This window comes from Arvicola amphibius, chromosome 17 (genome assembly GCF_903992535.2).
Source record: "Arvicola amphibius chromosome 17, mArvAmp1.2, whole genome shotgun sequence".
NCBI lineage: Eukaryota > Metazoa > Chordata > Mammalia > Rodentia > Cricetidae > Arvicola > Arvicola amphibius.
Genome location: NC_052063.2, coordinates 1,557,865 through 1,579,990, shown reverse-complemented (window position 1 = coordinate 1,579,990; position 22,126 = coordinate 1,557,865). Strand labels below are relative to the sequence as shown.

The window sequence follows — 22,126 nt, the reverse complement described above, 5'->3', positions numbered from 1 at the left end:
GCCAGAGTCAGACGTGCCAAAACTTTGCCAGTACGCCACTGCCACGTGGCGATACACAGATTAATGGAGATGGGTTAAATTAAAATTAAAAGAGCTAGTTGATAAAAAGTTAGAGCTATTAGGCCAAGCGGTGTTTTAAATAATATAGTTTCTGTGTGATTATTTCGGGCCTAAGCTAGCCGGGCAGCTGGGAACCAGCAAGCATCCCTCTGCCAACAGACACAGAAACACAGTTTACTTCCTGTTGCCTGCAGACCAGGATGTAGAACTCTCAGCTCCTTCAGGACCATGAATGCCTGTATAATATACCACCATGTCCCACCTTGATGAAACTGTAAGCCACCCAATTCAATGCTTTCCTTTCTAAGAGTTGCTGTGGTTATGGTGTCTCCACAGTAATAGAAACTCTAAGGCACCATTGGTAAAGGTAATGCTGGGTGATTTCTGGCCATTTTGAATTGTTTGTTCTAAGGTTAAGTATCATGTCAATCCTCTTTTTAGATGTAACAGTAATGGTTCCTCTGTGATGACTTAGCAGTACTGAGCCCCACTTTTAGTCTTATGAAAAGATGTCAAGGCTGGGTGTAGCCACAATAGGTAGGAGAGTTGGAGAACAGTCCGCGCTGTGTCTTGAGGTCTGTCTTAGAAGGTTTCAGTCCCTTCTCATCCCGATTCTTCTCCAGCTCTCTCACACAGCTATACCTGTGTGTATCTGCAGGCCAGATGGCAGCCTTGGCTGGGGTGCGGCCGTTTTTGATACACTGGCCTGGAACTGCCAACAAGCCCCAGGAATTCTCTGTCTGCTTTCCCAGCACTGTTATTATAAGCAGACAAAACCATTTTTGGCTTTAAAAAAAAAAGAAGTGAGCTCTCAGGATCACATGTTACACATTCAGTGATCTCTCCATCCCCGCTACCTTTAAAAAGACTTTTGTTTTTGTTTTGCCTGCATGGATTATTTGTAACATGTGCATGCCTGGTATTCTTGGATACCAGAACTCCTGGCACTCTAACTCCTGGAACTGGAGTTACAGATGATTGTCAGCCTTTGAGGGGGCAGGGTGCTGGGAATCGAACCCTAGTCCTTAGAAAGAGTAGCTCGTGGTCCTAGCCATTGAGCTACTTCCCATAGCTATCTTTGATGTACTCACTCAATCCCAGCTTTTTTGACTACTCATTTTAGAGTTTATTTGTATCATCTTTAATATAATTTATAAATGCGAGATGTCTTTTTTAATGGAGTAAACTCTTTAGCATTAAAATATTCATTTTGTGTAGTTTTGTTTCCAAGTGGATTCCACTGAGCATATGTACCAACATCTGCTTATATATTCACTAACTATAGGGTATTAGCGTTTCTAATTTTAAGTAGTTATGTCTTATTTTTGTATATATGTGTATCTGCTTGGGTTGATATCTAGTGGGATATCTGGGTCATAATGTAAGTGTATTATTTTGTAAGTAAATGGACTCTCAAGCCATTCTCCAAGTGTTTGCTCAATTCTACATTTCTACTAAGTGTTTTGGCGTCTCTCCCTTAATGTTTAGATGAAAAAAAAATTAACCAGGTAGATGTTTTCTGAGGGGCATATATGTGTGAGTGTATGCACACATCTGCACGAACTCATGTAGAGGCCACAGATCTACTTCTGGCCTCTCCCTGGATTGCTCTTCATGGATTGGTTAGGTTGGCTGGTCAATGAGCCCTAGGGATCTACCTGTCTTTTATGCCAACCCTAGGGTCACAGAAGCATACTACCAATAGAGCTGTCTATCTCCTAGTGCTAGATGATAGCCTTTTACAGGGGTGCTCAAAATGTTTGCATGGCAGGCAAGTATTAAATGAACCATCTCCACACCCCCTTGTTATCACTTTGGCTTCCATTTCCTTCCCTAATCACTACACCATTCACACTTTTGCAGAAGGAAAGTTATACGGAAGCAATCAACTATTAGAATGTGGAGAAGGTTAGCTGAGGATTACAGCTAAATTCAAAATGTTTGTGTTGTTTTGTTTTCAAAGCAGGGTTTCTTGTGTAACACTGGCTCTCCTGGAACTGTTTCTGCAGACCCGCCTGCCTCTGCCTCCCTAGTAGCGGGATCAAGGTGTGCGCCACCACTGCCAGGCTCAAAATATTTCTGTTAATTCATGTAACGTGAAAGCACAAGTGTTAACCATGCAATCTGGAAAGGTCTTTCTCTGTTCACAGAAGAGGGTAAGAGGTGAGTTGAAGCAATTCCTACAACTCTAGCATGTTGTGTGACTACACCGAGGAACCCAGCTGAGCCTGGGACATCTCAGTAGAGGCATTATTGCTAATGTTTCTTGCTTAAATCATGTGGTTACATGGTTAGTGCAACAGAGAAACGATTTCTGCTGCAAGGTTATTCTACGCTGAACCCTAACATGATCACTGTGTGCCCTTAGCTGAACATTGTGAAATGTGAGAGGACAGAGGAGCATCTTTCTAGAGGTGAAAGGCCCCTGTTGCCCTGTGGTTGGTGCAGGGCAGAAAAGAGAAAGAACACAAATCATGGCTCAAATGCTGTTTTACAGGATCGCAGCCCTTGTCAAGTTACAGCTTTTTGGCACAGTCGGGACAATACACCTGCTCTTCGTGAAAGACGAAACGCTTGTTGGCCAGATTTCCAGAGCACTTTTTGCAGTTGAAGCAGTAGTCATGCCAGTATTTTTCTTCGTAAGTTACCATATTAGAGCCTTTACCAAAGCCGGTGATGGGATTCTTGCATCCAGTACACTTCTTGGCCACAAAGTTCTTGTAGCATTCCACACAATAATACTGGTCATCCACCGCGGTGAAGCGCTGCCCACCCAGCTCCTTAGAGCAGGAAACACATACAAAGCACTCAGAGTGCCAGGGCTGATCCTGGTAACTGATTCCTCCTGATGTGATGGGTTTGTTGCACTTCACACAGTGCTTGGCAAACTTGGCCTCATGGCAAGCTACACAGTAGAACTCATCGTCTTTAGGGAAGAAACTTTGGGTCCCGATAATTTGGTTGCAGCTGCTGCAGGTGAAGCAGTCCTTATGCCAGATGGTGCCCTTGTACTCCACATTCTGGTCTCCTGCCACAATAGGCTCTAGGCACCCTGTGCATTTGGGGGAGGTCTCCTGAATGGCACAGTTGTTGCACAGGATCTTGTTCTCCCAGGCCACAAAGGTCTCATTGGCCAAGTGCTGAAGGCACTTGTCACAACGGAAGCAGGTGTTGTGCCAGTAGCGGTCCTTATAATGTACCTCCTTGGAATCTACACTTATGAGCTTATGGCACAGCTCACAGGTATTGGCACAGTACTTGTCAAAACACTCCAGGCAGCAGTTGTAGTCCTCCCTATGCACATACTTCTTTCCCTGCAAGGGACCCTGGCAGTAGTGGCAGTTGAACTCAGACATGGTGCCTTATAGCTGGGGGACCTCACACTGGATGTGCAAAGAACGGGCTGTTTGGGATGGGCAGGGAGCAGTTGAGGATGGCTGTCAGTTGCTGCCTGGAGATGCTTGCCATGCGGCTGTGCAGGCTGTCTGCTGGGTGGTGGCTATGAAGCTAGGAGTCTATAGTAGTGTATCAGGCTGTACGAAAGGAAGAGGGCTTGGGCTGTCTTCTCAGCCCCACTACTCATGTATGTCTTCTACCTCACTGTATGTTGTCCACTCCATACAAATAGTTGGTACAGATAAGACAGAAAGAATTGTCAGTGTATTTTAGCCAAAGATCAAGAATTCCTGCAAGCTGCACAGGTTGAGGTTACCACTCATCAGAAGAAGACAGAATACACATCCCAGTCAATCAGGATGTAAAGCAGGGCTCTTCAGATTTAGGGTCGAGTTAAATGTTTTGGAGGAGGGTTTAAGGAAATAGAACCTTCTTGCCTTTCTTTTGTGACGAGGCAGGAGTGATTGTATGGTTCGTTATCTTCATAAATGTCACCTATAAAGAGGAAAGGCTAGAATGAGTAAAACTGTAGCCAGTGAAGAAGTTCATCCTTCTCAATTTTGTGTATTCTGTGTAGTGACCTGGACAGCATTCATGATTTTGTTCAGGTTCAAGTAATTAGAAAGTAGTTTTTTTTTTCTGTTTTGACCATTACCAATTGTGAAGTATAGCCTTGCCTCACGCTGTTTTGCTTAACTAGAAAATACCAAGGTCTAGTTATGCCAGGGCAGCTCCTACCAACGTTACAGCCTCGTTGATAGCGCTGGGTCATTTTCTGGATTTTAGGGACTGCTTTTTCCCTCAGGATGCAGTGGTTAAATTCAATATAGTGGCTTATACCTTAAGCCCAACACTTGGAAAGAACACAGTTTCAGGTTAGCCTGTCACATAGAGAGATCTAATCTCAAACAAGAATATGACAGTTGGGGCTGGAGAGTGGCTCAGTGGTTAAGAGCACTGGTTGTTCTTCCAGAGGACTGGAGCTCAATTTCCAGCAACCACATGGTGGCTCATAACCATCTATAATGAGATCTGGTGCCCTCTTCTGGAATGTAGGCATACATATAGGCAGAATATTTTATACATAATAAATAAATCTTTTTAAAAAAGAATATGACAGTTAACAACTTAGGTTGTGGTCACACATTGGACTGTAAAATTTTATCTTCAACAGTTGTGAAGATAGACTAAATTAACATAACTGCTTCCGCTCATATAACTATACAAGTGTTTGCCTCGTCACGGAGAGAAATGGGATGGCACAACCTGACAGCTCATGTCAAATCGTGACTTAAGAAGAAAGAGTTGAGGTGAGTATGTGGAGCCCAGTAAGAACATGAAAATAATAGCATTTGTTCCTTATGTTGCATGGCAACCTATTCAAAGCTGCTATCATTCATCTCAAAACAACAAAAGAATGTATTACATAGAGAATGTTTTAAAAAAAATGTTGCTGCCGGGCTGTGGTGGTGCATGGCTTTAATTCCAGCACTCAGGAGGAAGAGGCAAGTGGTTCTCTTGAGTTCAAGACCAGTCTGGTCTACAAAGGAAGTTCCAGGACAGTCAGGGCTACACAGAGAAATCCTGTCTGGGAGGGATTTATTTTATAGGTCAGCCTATAAAATAAATAGGGCCTCCTTTCACTGGGGCTCCTTCTGGTTGCATCAAGATAGCAGCATCTCATCAGATCTTCATACGTACGCGCATACAGACCGGAGCTGGTGAGAACTGAGTGGGATGCTATTCACCCTCATAGGTAAGGAGCCTGAGCAATAGAAAATGACTGCAGTCAGGATACAGGACTACCTCGACTTACAGTTTTAGAAGGAGCCAAAGCACCCCAGTATCTTCATTAGTTTATGAAACAGAGAGAACCACAGCTTTGAATTATGGCCTTAATAACTAGCAAAATCATTGTCAATTTTGGGAAGAAAGTTATAAAGTGTAATTTTGCACACTGTAATTTTGCCTAGATATCAATCTTGAAAGTCACCTATTAAAATCCTATGAAAAATTCAGGGTTCTGTGACAGTAAAAGAACACCCCAGTGAACACCCCAGTTCAGACTCTCCCAGTCATCCTACTCAAAGTGATAAGATCAGTACACACAAGATTATCACGATTAGTTTCAGTACAGTGATCTAAATGGATTTAACTCGATGATTTGATAACGATTAAGAAAAGTCATACTCTAGCCCATTCTATTTAAGAACTGAAGCAAGGCTAGCTCCCTCCCGGGATTTTTCTTTCTTCACAGCCCTATTTCTGAGACCTGTCAACACTATTAGTTACATCACGCTATTGTCCTTTAAAAACTGAGGTCCCCCACCCTGTGAATGTGTCCGCATGGCTAATGAGGTTGTGAAAAGACAAACCTCACATTTTGGGAAGATTCCAGTTTATAAAGCCCCTTTACACCCACCATCTCTTCTTAGCCTCTCCAAAAGCTTTAGGGTGCGTTTATTGTCATCTCTGTCTTAAACGTGTTGAGAGTCAAAGCTAATAGCATTTTTCTAGTCAAGCAGCCTTTGAGCGACCTCTCTCCTTTGCTCCCCCAAACAGCCTCCTAGGCGGCTATTACAAGGTCCCTCTGAAGCTCAGTAGAGTCCTGCTTCTCACCCCAGGCTGAGGCAGGGCTGGACTTGCAGGACTCTTGGGTTCCGGGGTCCCCACCAGGTACTTTCTCTCCAAAGCCGGTATGAGCGTGGAAGGTCGGGGACCCGAAGACTCCTTAGTTACAAGTGACCGAGGGCAGCCTTTTCTCACCCCCAGTTCACGTCTCACAACGAAGAACCAACCTTTTTCTCCGCCACCAAAACTCCAGACTCCCTGCAAGGCCTGGGCACGAAGCGCTGCGGGATGAGGGCAAACCTGGTAGAATTATTATTTTTTACTCCCAAGGAATCCGGCTGAAGGACAGACAGACAGGCCGAGGGTGAAGCAAACAACCCCCCAAAACAAAAAGCCCCCAGCAACTAGCAAGGCCTCTCCCTCCCTATCCCTTGGCCACACAGGCACGCAGGCTGCCCCCCGAGGGGAACCGCCGACAGAAGGCTACGGGAGGATGGCTGGTGACACCGGCGACCACGCCGCCCTCCGCGGGGGAGCAGCTCCTCGTTCCCAGAACCGTTACTCCCCTCGCGCTCGCCCAGCGCCCGCCCAGGCGCCGCCGACCTGGGAGCGGCTGGCTGGCGGCCGGCTCGCCCCTCGCCCGCTCTGATTGGCCACCCGGGGCGGAGGGGGCGGGGAAGACCCCGGATGAGGCGCGCGCAGACGAGCCGGACCGGGGGCGGGGGGCGGGGGGAGGGAGCTGCGCGCGCCGAGCGACCGGTGGGCGCGGGAGGGAGCGGAGGGGAGGGGAAGGGGGGGGGGGAGAGCGGGGGCGCGAGCGCGCGTGCGCGTAGAAACCCGAGGCGCGGGAGGAGGCGGGAGCTCGGGAGGCTGCGGAGGGGGCGGGTCTCGCGTCAGGCGCCACGTCCGCAGCCGGAGGCCGCCGCCGCCGCCGCCGCCGCCGCCTCGGACCGAGTCTTCCGAGTCCTGAGCCCGAGGAGAGCGAGCATCTGGATCGCGCAGCCGACCCCGATCGCGTCGCCGCCTCGGCAGTCCCCGGTGCCGCCGCTTCTCCCCCTCCGCCCGGCTGCTGCCCGCCCCGACCCCGACCCCGCGGTGAGTGAGTCGGTCCCGTGTCCTGGGTGGGGAGAGACGCGGGGCCTCCGGGGTCCTTTCCGTTAGCCCCTCTGCATCTCACCTGCGCGACCCGGGGGGGGGGGCTGGCTACCCCACCCTGGCCTTTCGGGGGGCGATCGAGCGAGAAGGGGGAGGGGAGAGGCGGGGCGGGGCGTCGTTGGATGAAGGTGGTGCGGCCGGGTCGACCCCCCGGTTGGGTCCGTGAGTTCGCGGACCGACACGGTGTTGGGAGATCTGGGGGATGGATGGGGGAGGGGGTGGCTCGCTCCTGGAAGCCCGGGTCTGAGCTGTGATCAGGCTGGCGTGGAGGTGGGGAAGGTGGGTGCATCCGAGGAGGAGCCCGGCTTCCGCGCCCCACTTCACGTCTGACCTGTTGATAAACCATCCGGGTGGGTTCTCAAGTCCGGGGCTGGGCTCCAAGCGGAGATTCCCGCTGCTCTTCCTAAATTTGGGAGCTCCACTCCCACGCCTGTTCTAAACCCGCAGGCGTGGGAAAGAAGGGGGGCGCTGGCAGTGTCAAGGAACGACTGGGGAGTCCAGGAGCACCCCTCTCCGGGAAGTCACTGCCTACCCCAGGCTTAATCCAAAACCAGAGACTGCCGTGCACACGCAGCTTGTGCGCTGGCCCCGGAGCTCCTACTCCGGATCAGATTGGATCGTCTCTCTTAAACACGTCTTACGTTGGAATTCTGCAGGAGCCTGGGTGTGCTGGGTGGACAGCGGAGGAAGGAGGTGCCCAAGTCAGCACTAGCCTCTAGGGTCATTTTCTGCCTCTCCTGCCACGTCACTCCCTCTGCTGATGAGAGAAAAAAGACTTGCTTGTGCCTAAAGGCTAAAGGTGGATCAATGGGGGGTGGGTGGGGAGAAAGGGCTTCTGGGAAGTTAGAAACACCTAGCCTAGGAAGCGAATTCTTATTTGATTCTTTGTGAACGCTGCTAATCCAAAAGGAAACATTGTGGTTGTGTCTGCTGTTGGTTAGTGTTTAAAACTTGTGCTTGCCTTCAAGGGCTATCAAGCCAACAGGTAAGTGTATCTCCACTGCTGCTCTAGCAGCGGTTAATGAAGTCATAGAGATCTGCTTTTATTGCTCACTTTCAGTTCTTTGGTCTTTGTTATACCAGAGACCAAGCTCAGTGAGAACGCCCTCAGGAAAGCTTAAGTGATTTTTACATGAGGCAAGTATTTGACTTTTTTTCTACTATTTCTTGGAAAGTCTTAACTTTCCTGTTTCAATCCATTGAGTTTTTGCCCTTTTCCTACTTCCTGATGGTATTGCATCAGGTTACATACAATTAAGAGTAGGGTCTTTGTGTGTATGTTCATTCATTGTCTCCACAAGATCTGGCACGAAGTGGGGATGCCAGCATCTCTTGAGCCAATGAAGTGTATTTTAGTGAGGATGACTGTTGTACTGGTTTTCTGGCTTGGCAGAATATTTTAATCCTATCCCATGTTTCATTTAAGGGCAACACTTAAACTTTTCTATTCTGAGACTGTCTGTTATTTGTCATTTTGCATGTGATTTTTAAACTTTCATTGATAAGTCTATTTGCTGTTAACTTAGTTGGCAGGAGCCACCTTTTATACAAGCAATGTTCAGGATTGTAAGCTACAGATAAAGACTGGTCGAGACCTCACTATGCAGCTAGGCTGGTTTAGTTTAAGGCAATCTTTCTGTAGCTGAGATTATGGGTGTGAGCCACCATGCCTAGCTTAGTCTTTTTCTTACATAGGAAGACTGTTACTTGGGTAACAGATGTCTTGAAGTGACTTTGAAGGTGAAGTGTTGCACACTGTTAACTTATGTGACTTTAGAGGTTTATACCCAGAGGATTTTCAACAAAACATTTTATATAAAATATTGCTGAAACCCACAAACAGCATTTCTTCATGAGTGATTTTATTTTTCATAAAGCACACACACACACACACACGCACACACACACACACGCACACACACACACACGCACACACACACACGCACACACACACCAGAGGGAAAGTTTTCCAGCAGGTGTTTGGTTGTTTCTATTATTGGAATAAATTACTCTCTAGGGAATAGTGGTATTGATATTTACTCAATATATCTGCCAGCTGTTGTAGTATTTTGTACTAGATAAGAAATTTCCCTTTCCCATAAAAGTCTCTATTGCTGAACTTAACTGTCATGTTATACAGTCTTGTAGTAAAGAAGTCTTTGAGAGTTGATATTATAATGGTTTGTCCATGTCAGGACCAAAAGATGGAACTGATTATGTTTCTAAAATAAATCATTTTCTTTGATCTAAAGACTGTTGTCAGTACTGCCCTCTTTATGAAAGCTTTTTAATAACTAGACACTTGTATGCATTATTAACTTGTATGCATCATGAGCTCCTAAAATACAGATAATATATTTGGTTTCTTAAGGAATGATCAAAGTGGTAATTGTTTGGAAAGTGTGTTCCTACTGAAGTAAGTTCTGGGTTAGAGCAGTGCCTGTATGTGTCTAAATGCATCACAGGATGCAATGCTTAGGGTTCAAGTGTATGTTACACCAATGGTTCAGTGAGTTTAGAACAGAAGGGCTTGTACAGAAATTAATAATTTGTGGGGGGACTGGAGAACTGGCTGCTTTTCCAGAGTACAAGGATTCAACTCCCAGCACCCACACGGGGGCTCACAATCACTGTGATCCTGTGCAGCGGACCGGATGCCTTCTTCTGGTCTCAAGGTCTGTATGCACACGGTGCACACACACACTTTACACACAGGCCAAACACATAAAATAAGGTCTCACTAAAGGGTAACTTTTATATATTTATTTCTTTTTGAGATATGATCTTGTTTCATATATGATCTTGTTTCAGATATGATCTGGTTTGGAGATCACTAAAGCCAGACTGACCTCAAACTCATGGCAGTCCTCCTGCTTCAGCTCCTGGGTGTTGGAACTATAGGGTTGCTTGACACCTGGCTTTCTACTTCAATCTTAGTCAGAACTTTAGGATTCATTTTGTGTGTGTGTGTGTGTGTGTGTGTGTGTGTGCAATGTAAAAACACCCAGGCCATTTGAAACTAATCTTTTATATTAATCTCTGTGATAATTAACACTTCCCTGTAGTATTTGATCCTGATAAATTGTTTTAATGTCTGCCTTATATTCTTATGACTCTTATATATTCCTTTCTTGCCCTCTATGAAGCTGCATTAACTGTTCAATGAATATTGACTGTTTATTTGAAGGTTTGTTTTGCTAAATTCTCTTCTTCAGCTGGCTCTTAAATGCAAACAACCTAACGACGGCTGAAAGTCCATTTTCATCACTCATTGGCGTGATCACATCACACGTCCTGTACAGATTAAGTTGTTACTTAAAGCCATTGTCTAAACCTCTCCTTGTCTCAGACTGTCTCAGCTTCTTAAGTACAATTGCCTAATAGATGTCTTCTGTATATTCCCTGAAGGTATCTCGTTCAACGTCCTGTGTATGTTTTGATACAAGGGCTTCTTCACAAACCCTTCATTTTTCGATGAAATGGTTTCTTTTCTAATATATCCTGTCTTTGATATCATTTCTGCATACTTAATTGCCCATACTAGAAATTGAACATCCTAGATCTTTCCCATAAGCTTGTATTAACATCCAAGTTGACTTTATACAAAAATTCAAGTATTTGACTTTATGAATCTGAAGATAGGCCAGGTGATGGTGGTGCACGCCTTTAATCCCAACACTCGGGAGGCTGAGGCAGGCGGATCTCTGTGAGTTTGAGGCCAGCCTGGTCTACAAGAGCTAGTTCCAGGACAGGCTCCAAAACTACACAGAGAAACCCTGTCTCGAAAAACAAAAAACCAGAGAGAGAGAGAGAGAGAGGGAGAGAGAGGGAGAGGGAGAGAGGGAGAGAAGGAGAGAGGGAGAGAGGGAGAGGAGAGGGAGAGGGAGAGAGAGAGAGAAGAATCTGAAGGTGAAATCATAAAACCCAAACCGTTGTCCTCAGAGTCTACATTCTAATAGGAATACACACACTTAGATATTATAATAAAAGCTATGCAGAAATCAGAGCAAAGTAAAAACAGTAGGCCGAGTGGAAGAGAGTGCTTGCCTAGAGATCTTACAGGGAGGTATTTATATCAGGACCCCCTTAGTCTCCTAACCCTGACAGGGTTTGATTTTTGATTTTTGTTTTCTTGATAGCTATTCTGACTGGGCTGAGAGGGGATCCAGTTTTGATTACATGTCCTTGATGGCTAAAGGATGTTGAGTGCTTTTTAATGCGCACATTGGAAATTGGCTCGTTTACTTGCCTACTTACTGATCACATTGTTTGTTCTTTCAGTGTTTAATTTTATTTATATATCCTGGATATTAATCCTCTATTTGATGTGTAACTGTCAAAGATCTTCTGTAGGCTGTCTGTTCACTCCGCTGGTGTTTCCTCAGATGCGTTAAAGATTTTAGCTAGTGGCTTTTTTCTTTTAAGGGAGGAGGAGTTTGGTTTGGTTCAAGGGTTTGCAGGGTACATAGTCTTCCGTGGCAGGGTTAGTGGTGACTTGTAGCAGAGACTCCTCACCTCGTAGTGGACAAGGAGTCTTAGCTAGGTTTTAAAAGCACAGATCTGGCATTGTTACTCTGCACTGGTTCCTCATTGCCTGTCCACAGTAGGAAGGGGTCAGTTTACATGAAGTATGAAAAATAATTTTTTAAGAAAAGGTCCTGTAGTAGGAGGAAAGTGTAAAACCATTAGTGATTTATGAGATAGGGACACTTTTGAAATGAATACAGTTGGAATCACATCCACACATGTTTTTACATATTTTGTTAAAATATGTAAGATGAACCTGGGGTGGTGGCACATTCCCATGATCCCGGCATTGTGAGACTGAGGCAGGATGAGCTCCATATCAGCTTGGGCTGCATAGGAGACGCTGCCTAAACAGAAAAGAAGAAGTAAGATGTATGTTTGCATGTCAGTTCCAAATTTCTGTGTAGATTACTATAGCTTCTATTGATCATGTTGGCCATCAGCCGGTTTATGGTGTGTTTCTATGTATAGGTATAAAAAATTGTGTGTTATTTAGTGGGATATAATGAATAGTTTATACAGAAGTTTGTCTCCTCTTGAAATTAAGGAAGAAATTGGCTATCATATAGTAATTTTTTCCACAAAAGGAACACATATTTTTCCAGGATTTTCTGTATGTTTTGCTTTACAATTTGTTAAACAATATTCTCATTTTAGCATCCAGGGCTGGAATATTTTAATTTCTATTTGAAATCTTAGTTATTTTTCCTTTGCCATATATTTTATATCAGTTGGAATTCAAACTTAGGCTTTCTAATTATTGAACATTATGCTGAATAATTTGTTATGTTCTTACCATGATTATAGATATAAATGAAAATAAATGTAGCTTTCTAGCTTGAGGGGGTTTTCTAATTAAGTTAGTCAAGAATTTCGCCTTGGAGTAATGCACCAAATGATACGCTTTGTTTATCTTTGTACAAGATTTCATAGCTTAATTATTACTTTCTTTAATCCTATGAAATGATCCGCAATTCACAAGTCAGACAGACTAGGTGCTGCTGTATCTGAGTCAGGACTCTCACCAGAGCAACTAGAAGGTATTTATCAATCACGTGATCTATGCTGTTGGATTTTAGGCCACTGAAGTCTGTTTTAGGATTTAGGTTGTAAAATCATAACAAGATATAATACATGAAATTAAAGTTACCTTTGAAAGTCTCTGTTTTTACAGTCTGCTCTAACACCAAACCCAAGTTGACTGTGAGGCTGTAGACATAGGACGGATACTTAGACTTAGGATGGATACGTGGTTGACAGTGAGGCTGTAGACATAGGACGGATACTTAGACTTAGGATGGATACGTGGTTGACCGTGAGGCTGTAGACATAGGATGGATACTTAGACTTAGGATGGATATGTGGTTGACCGTGAGGCTGTAGACATAGGATGGATACTTAGGATGGATACGTGGTTGACCGTGAGGCTGTAGACATAGGACGGATACTTAGACATAGGATGGATACGTGGTTGACCGTGAGGCTGTAGACATAGGACAGATACTTAGACATAGGATGGATACGTGGTTGACTGTGAGGCTGTAGACATAGGATGGATACTTAGACTTAGGATGGATATGTGGTTGACCGTGAGGCTGTAGACATAGGACGGATACTTAGACATAGGATGGATACGTGGTTGACCGTGAGGCTGTAGACATAGGACAGATACTTAGACATAGGATGGATACGTGGTTGACCGTAAGGCTGTAGACATAGGATGAATCTTATTTTTTCATGCTTTTTGTTATTGTCCAACTCTCTTCACTAGCAATTTTCAGTTGAAATTCCACAGTAGAAACAACAAAGAAATACTTACATCGTCACTGCAGCTCTTTAGTGTTGATGCTAAGATTTCTGGTGTCCATTGATGTAATTTCAAGTCCTTTGTAAACCCTGCAGTTTGAAATAGGAGATAGTAGGATGAGATAGTACTTTTGTGGTAGGTATTTAAAAATGTTCTCTAAGTAAAATTGCTTAAATTGATTCAATGCGGCATGTGAGAAGTGGTAGTCTTACTCTGAAATATGTTTTGTTTTATAGGTGATCATGAATCAGGCAGATAAAAATCAAGAAATTCCATCTTATCTTAGTGATGAACCACCCGAAGGTAAGCTTGTATCTGAGAGTAAGAATGGAAGGAGAGTCCTGGTAAATTAATGCTTTAGTGAGGAGGCCACTGTTGGTTGGTTCCCCATTGCTCAGCCCCAAAATAACCACTCAGAAACTGTATTAATTAAATCACTGCTTGGCCTATTAGCTCTAACTTCTTATCAGCTAACTCTTACATCCTAATATAATCCATTTCTATTAGTCTGTGTATCACCACAAGGTCGTGGCCTGCCAGCACAGTTTTAGCTTGTCTGTCTCTGGCAGCAGCTCCATGGCTTCTCCCTGACTCCGCCTCCTTTCTCCCAGCATTCAGTTTAGTTTTCCCCACCTAGCTCTACTCTGCCCTATCACAGGCCAAGAGAGTTCTTTATTAACCAATGGTATTCGCAGCATGCAGAGGGAACCCACATCAAATTAAAGTTATGATTGTTTTTAAAAACTAAATATAAAGAATCATAACCTTTTTTACTGGTCAGTAAACATGTTCCAAAATAATTGAAATAAATACTTTTAGCCTTTAATAAGAAAGCACAGACCTTGGTGGATAGAGACACAATTTCCATTATTTAAGGTTTATTTTCTTGTTACACTTTTATCTTAAGACCATTTCACAAGCAAGAGCATCTGTTTATTTACAAAGGTGTGCGAGGCACAGGATGAATTGTTTATTTCTGATATCCTGCATACAACTGCACCTAATTTGAGACTTGAGATTTTAAAAATTCATATCATTGTTTGTTATATTTGATACCTTTCTATGTTCTTATATGACCTTGGACTCTGCTTAATTTGTCTTTCTAAATCATAACTATTTTAGCTTGAAAATTGTGGCACAAATCACTCTTAACACTTGCTTCTGAAAGCTTTGGAAACATTGTCTCCTGTCCTTAGGTGTCCTGACTCCTACAGAAAATGCCTGAGGTCACCTCTCATGCATGTTTTCTGGTATAGACTTTCTAAGCTTCACATAAACCACAGCCTCCTTGGGGCAGCATGTGACCCTGGGCTAGATGGCCTAACTCTAGGTAGTTCATTTTCTTCCCAGAGTGTTAGGCACAAATCAAATTTCTGGGCCAATATTAAAACAAAACAAAACCTTCAAAATATAAAAATAACAGTGAAATTCTTATAGGTGAGCCTCAAGGAGATGGATGTGCTTGTTGACCTTGGTGACTGACTGATATAATCCCAGAGTTGTGAGGTAGAGGCCAGAGGACGCCAAGCTCAAGGCTTGGCTACATAGTGAGACCCCCAGGCCAGAGGACGCCAAGCTCAAGGCTTGGCTACATAGTGAGACCCTCCTACACCTACAGAGGAACTATCTAATTGGTTTTAGTTTAGTGAAAAAAATCCTGAAATTAGCTCAGTTTTGATTTTTTAAAAGAACAATTTGTATAAGTTTAATATATACTCTGGGTATATGTAATTTTTACAAATATATTTTTGAATGTATGTTTCTATTTCTGTGTTTTGCTTTTTAAAAACTTGTTAACCAGGTGTCATGGAACACACCTTTAATTCCAACACTTGGGAGGCAGAAGCAGGCAGATCTCTGACTTTAAGGCTAGCTTGCGTAGTGATATTTCATTTGTATTTTAATAAATAAAGCTTGCCTGAAGGCCAGAGTAAAACGGCCACACTGGTCAGTCATACAGACCTGGCTCACACCTTTAATCCCAGAACTAGAGAACAAAGCGGCATGAGCCAGGAACTCACTCTTTCATAGAGGTAAGAGCTCTCTGGCTGCTTGGCTGCTTTGCTTTTCTGATATTCAGGTTGAACCCCAATATCTGTCTCTGTGTTTTAATTTTTTGTGCTACATTTGGCAAACTGTGTGTAGCTCAAACCCATGACCCTGAGATTAAGAGTCTCCTGCTCTACTGACTGAGTTAGCCAGGTTAACATAGACTAAGAATTATGATTTCTTTAAGTTGTAAGAGTTAGTTAATAATAAGCCTGAGCTAACGAGCCAAACAGTTTACAATTAATATAAGCCTCTGTGTGTTTCTTTGGGACTGAATGACTGCAAAACTTCCATCTACAAGTCTGTTTGGGACAGAAACTTCCATCTACAAGTCTGGTCTACAGAATTCCACAATAGCCAGGGATACGTAGAGAGACCTTGTCTCAAAAAAAAAAAAAAAAAAGAAAAGAAAAAAAAAGAAACAAAACAGCTTTGTTCTTTTCTTTGGAGACAGGATCTTTCCTGACAAGTATGTGCCACTATTCCCTTGTCCTCATCTCCAGGAAAAGATTGTGTATTATAATAAAGTTACTCATACAGTTTTGAGACAGGGTCATCCTATGTAGCCTAGGCTAACCTTACACTGAGGTCCTTGTGCTTTCTCAGTGTGCTAATTACAGGCATGTCTGATGACACCAAGCTCCTTGCTTGCTTTCGGTTTCAGGATTTAATAAAATTTTATAACTAATCTATTCAGGTTCTTACCTATGTCGTAAGTCTGAGTTTTTAGTCATTTAAAAATTTAAAGTATATTATGCTTAGTAGTTTTACTATTTGTATCTTAAAAACAAGTTTAGCAATGGCTGTATCTTATTCTTGAGTAATATTTTGTTCATTTTAAATACTTATTTTCCATATTTTACATCAGTACCATGGCATTTCCAAGTTTATTTTCCTTTCCCCATTTCTCACCTCCCTTTTCCTCTCTCGTTTCTGTTTTTCTGATCACGAGTTCCTTAGCCTTCATGTCCCCTTTCCTCAGCATCTTTTTTTTTTTTTCTTTAACCCTCTTGAATTCCTTTTTAGATTTTTGGATTTTATCTGCATCTCCTCTCATTTGTATATACACATGTAAGCTGGGATCCAAATATGAAAGAGAAATGCAGTTACTTCTTTCTGAGTTTGAGTCATCTCACTTAATATAATACTTGCCAAATCTATTCATATCCCTGCACGTTTGTAATTTCATCTTTTTACAACTTAATATACGCACAACACTTTCAATATCATCTCTTGATGGGCATCCAGGCTGGTTCCATTTCTTTGCTGTTGGAGATAGAACAGCAGTGAATATGGATGTGTGAGCAGCTCTGTTAGGGCATTTGACCTTTGGCCTTTGCGTCTGTGTGCCCAGGATGGCCTGTTTTAATTTCTTGAGGGCCGCCCTACTGATTTCCATAATGGCTGTACCGGTTGGCATTCCTTCTCCTAGCAGTGAACAAGGGTTTCTCTTTCTCAGATCCGCTACTATTAGCTTGTTACTTTTGTTTGCTTATTTTGAGACAGGGTCTCTCTTGTAGCCTTGGCTGATTGTGAACTTGTATGCTGATGGGGGAAATCAGAACCAATTTTGCTTGCAAATGCCATAATGATACTTGTGTGTCCATGTGAAAAATAAGTATTTAGAAAAATAAAAATACACAGGTATATATCAGCCTGCTTCTGCCTTCTGAGTGCTGGATTAAAGGCCTACGTCACTGCACAGCCTGATCAGTGGTGATGCAGCCATTCTGGCATGGGTGAAATGGGATCTCACAGCAATTTTAATTTGCATTTTCCAGAGGGCCAAGGATATAAAATACTTTGATTGGCTATTGCTTTTTGTGTGTATGATTTTTGTACTTTAAGAAAACAAAATCTGGATATTAGTTGTCTGTCTGATGGTCTCCTGTTCTAGAGGCTGTTGTTTTTCTGAGTATTTCTTGTGCTGTACAATAACCTTTGAATTTCATGTAGCCCCAACTGTGAATTCTGGCGTTTATTTCCTGCCTGATGTACTAGTTAGAATAATCAGTACGATTTTCCCAGTTAGAATGTAGAACAAATAAAAAAGTCTAAAGATGAATTTATGCTTTGTGTCTTAGAAAAGCTCAATTTTAGAACTTTCAAATAAGAGATATGTTACCTGAGTGATGGTGTTTGTATATTTTATAAACCTCTGCTGTCTGGAGTGGGAGAAGACAGGCGCATGGGTGCGGCTGCTCCCACGCTTTCTCTGCTGTGCATCATCCGTTTCCGGAACTCTGAGTTGTCATTGTGAGAAGGAAGTGAAGAGACAGTAACATCTTGATATTACTTTGGAAGAGGTTCTTTTTTCCATGTATCCCTTCCCCTGTAGTCCTTAGAGATCCCCAGAGCATCTCGAGAACCACATTTAATAAAGATGATTATCTTAGTAATTATTGATTGAATCCTGCATAAGAAATTAAGGGATACATATATTTATAATTTTATATTTTTATACTTCCGAAGGTAAAATTTTACTAACTGAACTGAAGCAGGTTAGTCTCTACAGTATGTCTTGTTGTAGACAAGACTTAGCCCTGGCTGCACTTGCTGTGTGATACTGTTACAGGGTAGACAGAGACGTCTGCTCACTCCAGATAGGGAGCCACCAGTAGACCAAAGTCCACCTTGGTGAACCAGTGAGTGTAACTGGAGTTACGTACAGACGTAGGAATGGTTCAAAGGCAGCTGCACCACCAAAGTCCACTCCAGTGTGGGTGACAGCTTACAGCAGCTGGAAACCTGGAGCACGTCACATAGCTCGGAGGCAGCTCAGCAGGTTGGGGAAGGCCTGTCCATTTTGCTCAGCTGATCTGTGCTTCTTCCAGGCCCCTCAGCTGGTCTGAATGGCTCCAAGCAGTCTTTACAGTTTACACGTGCTCGGGAAGGGAGGGGCCTAGTGAATCTGGTCAGTTTCAGGAACTTCCTGAAGCTGTTTTGATTTGTTTGCTTTTGAGCTTAAGGAGCTTCTATGTAGAATGGAATATTTCATCTCCTTTTTAATAAAATAATCTGTGTCTTAACCAGCTTCCTTCCAAAACAGAAGATTTTCATCTTGAGGAAATTGCTACAGAACACTAAGTGTGTTGGTCCATGCCTGTAATCTCAGCATTTGTGAGGCAGAGGAAAGTGGGGGTTACATTAACAAGACCTTGCTTCAGAAGACTTAGCTCTGGACCAAGGTATAATATAAAATTTGTGCAGCTATACTTAGGCAAGAGCTCCTTACTGCTCACTCAGTAAAGGGGCTTGTCAGACGGAGCTCCTGGTCGTGAGGAAGGCGTTTGCCCTGCCTCGTATTTGACTGTTGTCTGCTTTCTCTCGCTAGGGTCAATGAAGGATCACCCGCAGCAGCAGCCAGGCATGTTGTCTCGTGTGACTGGAGGGATCTTCAGTGTTACAAAGGGAGCTGTTGGCGCCACCATTGGTGGTGTGGCTTGGATTGGTGGGAAGAGTCTGGAGGTGACCAAAACAGCTGTTACGACTGTGCCTTCCATGGGAATCGGGCTGGTGAAGGGCGGCGTGTCTGCTGTGGCTGGAGGAGTGACGGCGGTGGGTTCTGCTGTGGTAAACAAAGTGCCCTTGTCAGGAAAGAAGAAAGACAAGTCTGACTAAGGAGCAGGAACACGCGTGCACTCGTGCCCCACAGAGTACGATGCCAGTGGCGTTGAACTGCTCGATCACAGACTACAGCCAAGCCCACTGCTAAACTGCTGTGCTCAAAGTACTGACGGCTGGCTTCTCTAAAACAAGAAGAGACCAATACTCTCACAGTGTGTGAGGCTTTTCACACTTAAGTCCAGCTTTTTATCTGGTAAAATGTTACACTTGCTCAGTTGTAACTGAACATATGGTATGTTTAAATATTTGCTCTAAGTCTTTCAGTTTGACTAAAAATGTGAAAGTTCAACTTAGTAGATGACTTTACAGTTCCCCGTGTACAGTGTGCCAGGTAATTCATGTGCCCCTTGCAAAGGGACTCTTGAACCACATAAACTGTACCTTTGATGTGCCTAATAGTTTCAGATGTCTTAGTTTTTATAACAGTAGTGGTTTAGGCCAAGAGGCGTTCTTATTTAAGCTGGCAGAAAAGTCGCAGGAATTCAGAAGTTTAGAAGATAAATGGTTTTATGATACTGTTAATTGTTTTTTGTTAGATAAACCTTTTGTTTAATCATTGATGCCTTACAAAAGAAAACATCTTTTCTAATACCGTAAATATGTGCAGTTCTTATACTTATCAGTGAATTCCTTTAAAGGTTGTAAAACTAGTTTTCCGTCTGAAGAATCTCAGGAGTATTGGGTGAAGGCGTCTCCTGTGTCGGTGAGTAAGACAGTGCTTGTTTGCTGTCAGGAGTTAACGTCAGACACAGGCTTCAGCTGGGCTCGTGGTCCCATCGTTAACACACCCCACAGTGCCTAGGGAATATTTCTTAGCTGATCAGAAGCTGTGTGGGAAGAGTTTTATATTAAGAAGGAACAAGTATTAGTTTTTAAGTTCTTATAATTATCTGAAGCATCTAAGATCCATGCATCTTCTGTCTTTAGGATGTCTTAAATTATCAGTAGCAATTCCTTTAAAAATAAAATAAAAGCAACCACACATATATGAGGATTGACTCTTCAAATGAATGAGATGGGCTCCACACATTGGCTTTGAATAAAAAAATACACAAGTGCTTTCAGTGACCTATGTAGGTTTGTTTGTTGGTTCGTTTTCTGAGATGACAAGTGCTTTCAGTGACTTTTGTTTGTTGGTTTGTTTGTTTTCTGAGGCGGTATCTCTGGCAGCCTAGACTGCTCTTGAACATAGGGAGGGAAAGCTGGAGCTCCTGATCCTCTTGCCTTCACTTCCCAAGTGCTGGGGTTTAGTCATGCTGGGGACGGAGCCCAGGGCTGATGCGTGTTAGGCCAGGATTGCACCAGTTGATCTGCACGTGCAGCAGGATCCACTCGTGCTGTAACACGTTCTTCTGGAGCCCTTTAAAGTGGATGTAGACACCGTTTTCCAAGCCATTGTCAGGTAGGGAGTTGACTTTCTTTGGCATGGCTGGTGAGTGTGTTGTGTCTAAATGTTCATAGCTCATTTATTCTCATAGAACCTAACTCAAAAGTCCATTTGTTTTGTTTTAGTGTTCAGTTTCATGAAAATTTTAGTAAGTGAAATATGTATTTGGCATTTATCTTATAAGCTAAGCCTGGGGAAAACCCTTAATTTTCTTTATACCTAAAACTAGAAATCTGTCTCCATTTTGTCCTTTCTAATTCCCTGGAGAGAGGAAGGGAGTGGTGTCTTGACCTAAATAAGTCAAAATGTAGTGTCTGAGAACGTGAGAAGATCACCCTCACATTCAGGCTTCACTGTTTGTGACTCGTGGGTCAACAACTGGATAAAAGTAGAAAATCTAAAAGCATTCATAAATAACAGCAGGAATTTCAAGCAAATCTATAAATGTTCTTGGACCTTTATGCTTACACAGAACTGAAAATCATTAAGGAATTAAATTCAGAAGGATTAAATGGCCATTTATCTCATGCAATGTAATGTAAGAGGCATTTGTTGGTACATCTGGTGAAATGTCTTAACAAATGATTTTTTTTATTTCCAAAATTAATAGACCCATTCTCAGTGATCTAAATACTGGTGTTGGAGAACTCAATTCTTGCCATTTAGAAATTACTGCTGGTCTGTATTTCTAACTTCAAGACTGGTTTATATGAGCTTGCATATTTATTTTCAACTTTGCTTATTTTTAAAATCACTTGAGGAAGATGGCTGTGGTTAATTTCTGCTACAGAAAAGCCACCCGGTAAATTTTCTTCATACTCCTAAATGCTAAAGTGCAGTGTTGCTCAGAGGGCTTTTACAGCAGTAGCAGATCTGTGCAGTTATAGTTCTGGCTGAGATGAGCTTGCATTTGATGGTGTGTACAGCTATACACGTAGGTCTCTTCCGGTTTATTTATATAGACTAGCAATGTGTTCTGTTAAACAGGACTAGCTCACTTCTGAAACTATGGTTGTTGTATACATCTGGAAGCATCTGGTATTCAGCTCCTTTTTTTTTTTTTTTTTTTTTTTTTTAGTGGGCTTTGGCACAGTGGAGATAAATTTGTGTGATCCACTTGAATAAATGATCTAATGTTGGCGTATGAATACTGTATTCAGTGGCATGTCAGATGAACGTAGCCGACTAAATAATGTGGTTGGTCCTTTCTGTATTAAAGGGATGGAAAAGGACACATGAATCTGATAATAAAGGACTGTGATCTGCAAGATGGAATGTTTCATAAAGATCTACTGAAATAAAGGCAATTTGTAAACAGGATCTTCTTAAAACTTTGGGGTACATAGCAGTTCAGGAAGTGCTGTAGTCAGTTTTGGGTGGTAGTTGACGGATGTGATAATCTGGATGTGGACAGAACAGTGAGATACAAACACCTGAAGGACTAAGACTGACAGTTCAGATGTGTAGGTTTTGTCATCTGTATTTGCTCCGTCCCCAGGGTGGGGCCAAGGCTTTCCCAGCTCTTGTAGGTTGTGCTCAGGCACACT

At 43.0% G+C, this 22,126-nt stretch overlaps 3 protein-coding genes across 8 annotated transcripts; 1 reads left to right on the top strand and 2 right to left on the bottom strand.

The window, feature by feature from the left end:
• Positions 1 to 2,534: 2,534 nt before the first annotated feature.
• On the bottom strand, positions 2,535 to 7,941 carry LOC119803673 (four and a half LIM domains protein 1-like). 5 transcript variants are annotated; one of them, XM_038315086.1, is made up of 3 exons: positions 7,514 to 7,941; positions 6,255 to 6,365; positions 2,535 to 3,951 (listed from the first exon to the last, which is right to left on the bottom strand). In XM_038315086.1, the coding sequence occupies exon 3, from the start codon at positions 3,414 to 3,416 to the stop codon at positions 2,577 to 2,579; it is 840 nt and encodes a 279-aa protein (XP_038171014.1). In that variant the 5' UTR covers positions 3,417 to 3,951; positions 6,255 to 6,365; positions 7,514 to 7,941; the 3' UTR covers positions 2,535 to 2,576. The 5 variants fall into 5 exon arrangements, with proteins under 5 accessions (XP_038171014.1, XP_038171016.1, XP_038171013.1 ...); XM_038315088.1 differs by lacking the exon at positions 7,514 to 7,941 and adding an exon at positions 6,631 to 6,727; XM_038315085.1 differs by lacking the exon at positions 7,514 to 7,941 and adding an exon at positions 5,158 to 5,221 and having other exon boundaries at positions 6,076 to 6,624.
• LOC119803670 (formin-like protein 5) lies at positions 4,833 to 7,925 on the bottom strand. Its single transcript, XM_038315080.2, has 4 exons — positions 7,824 to 7,925; positions 6,979 to 7,513; positions 6,076 to 6,308; positions 4,833 to 4,856 (listed from the first exon to the last, which is right to left on the bottom strand). Exons 1-4 carry the CDS (start codon positions 7,905 to 7,907, stop codon positions 4,833 to 4,835), a joined length of 876 nt encoding a protein of 291 aa, XP_038171008.2. The 5' UTR covers positions 7,908 to 7,925.
• Tmem263 (transmembrane protein 263) lies at positions 6,868 to 21,849 on the top strand. 2 transcript variants are annotated; one of them, XM_038315089.2, is made up of 3 exons: positions 6,868 to 7,122; positions 13,753 to 13,819; positions 18,900 to 21,849. In XM_038315089.2, the coding sequence occupies exons 2-3, from the start codon at positions 13,759 to 13,761 to the stop codon at positions 19,184 to 19,186; spliced, it is 348 nt and encodes a 115-aa protein (XP_038171017.1). In that variant the 5' UTR covers positions 6,868 to 7,122; positions 13,753 to 13,758; the 3' UTR covers positions 19,187 to 21,849. The 2 variants fall into 2 exon arrangements, with proteins under 2 accessions (XP_038171017.1, XP_038171018.1); XM_038315090.2 differs by lacking the exon at positions 6,868 to 7,122 and adding an exon at positions 7,525 to 7,981.
• The last annotated feature ends 277 nt before the right edge of the window (positions 21,850 to 22,126 follow it).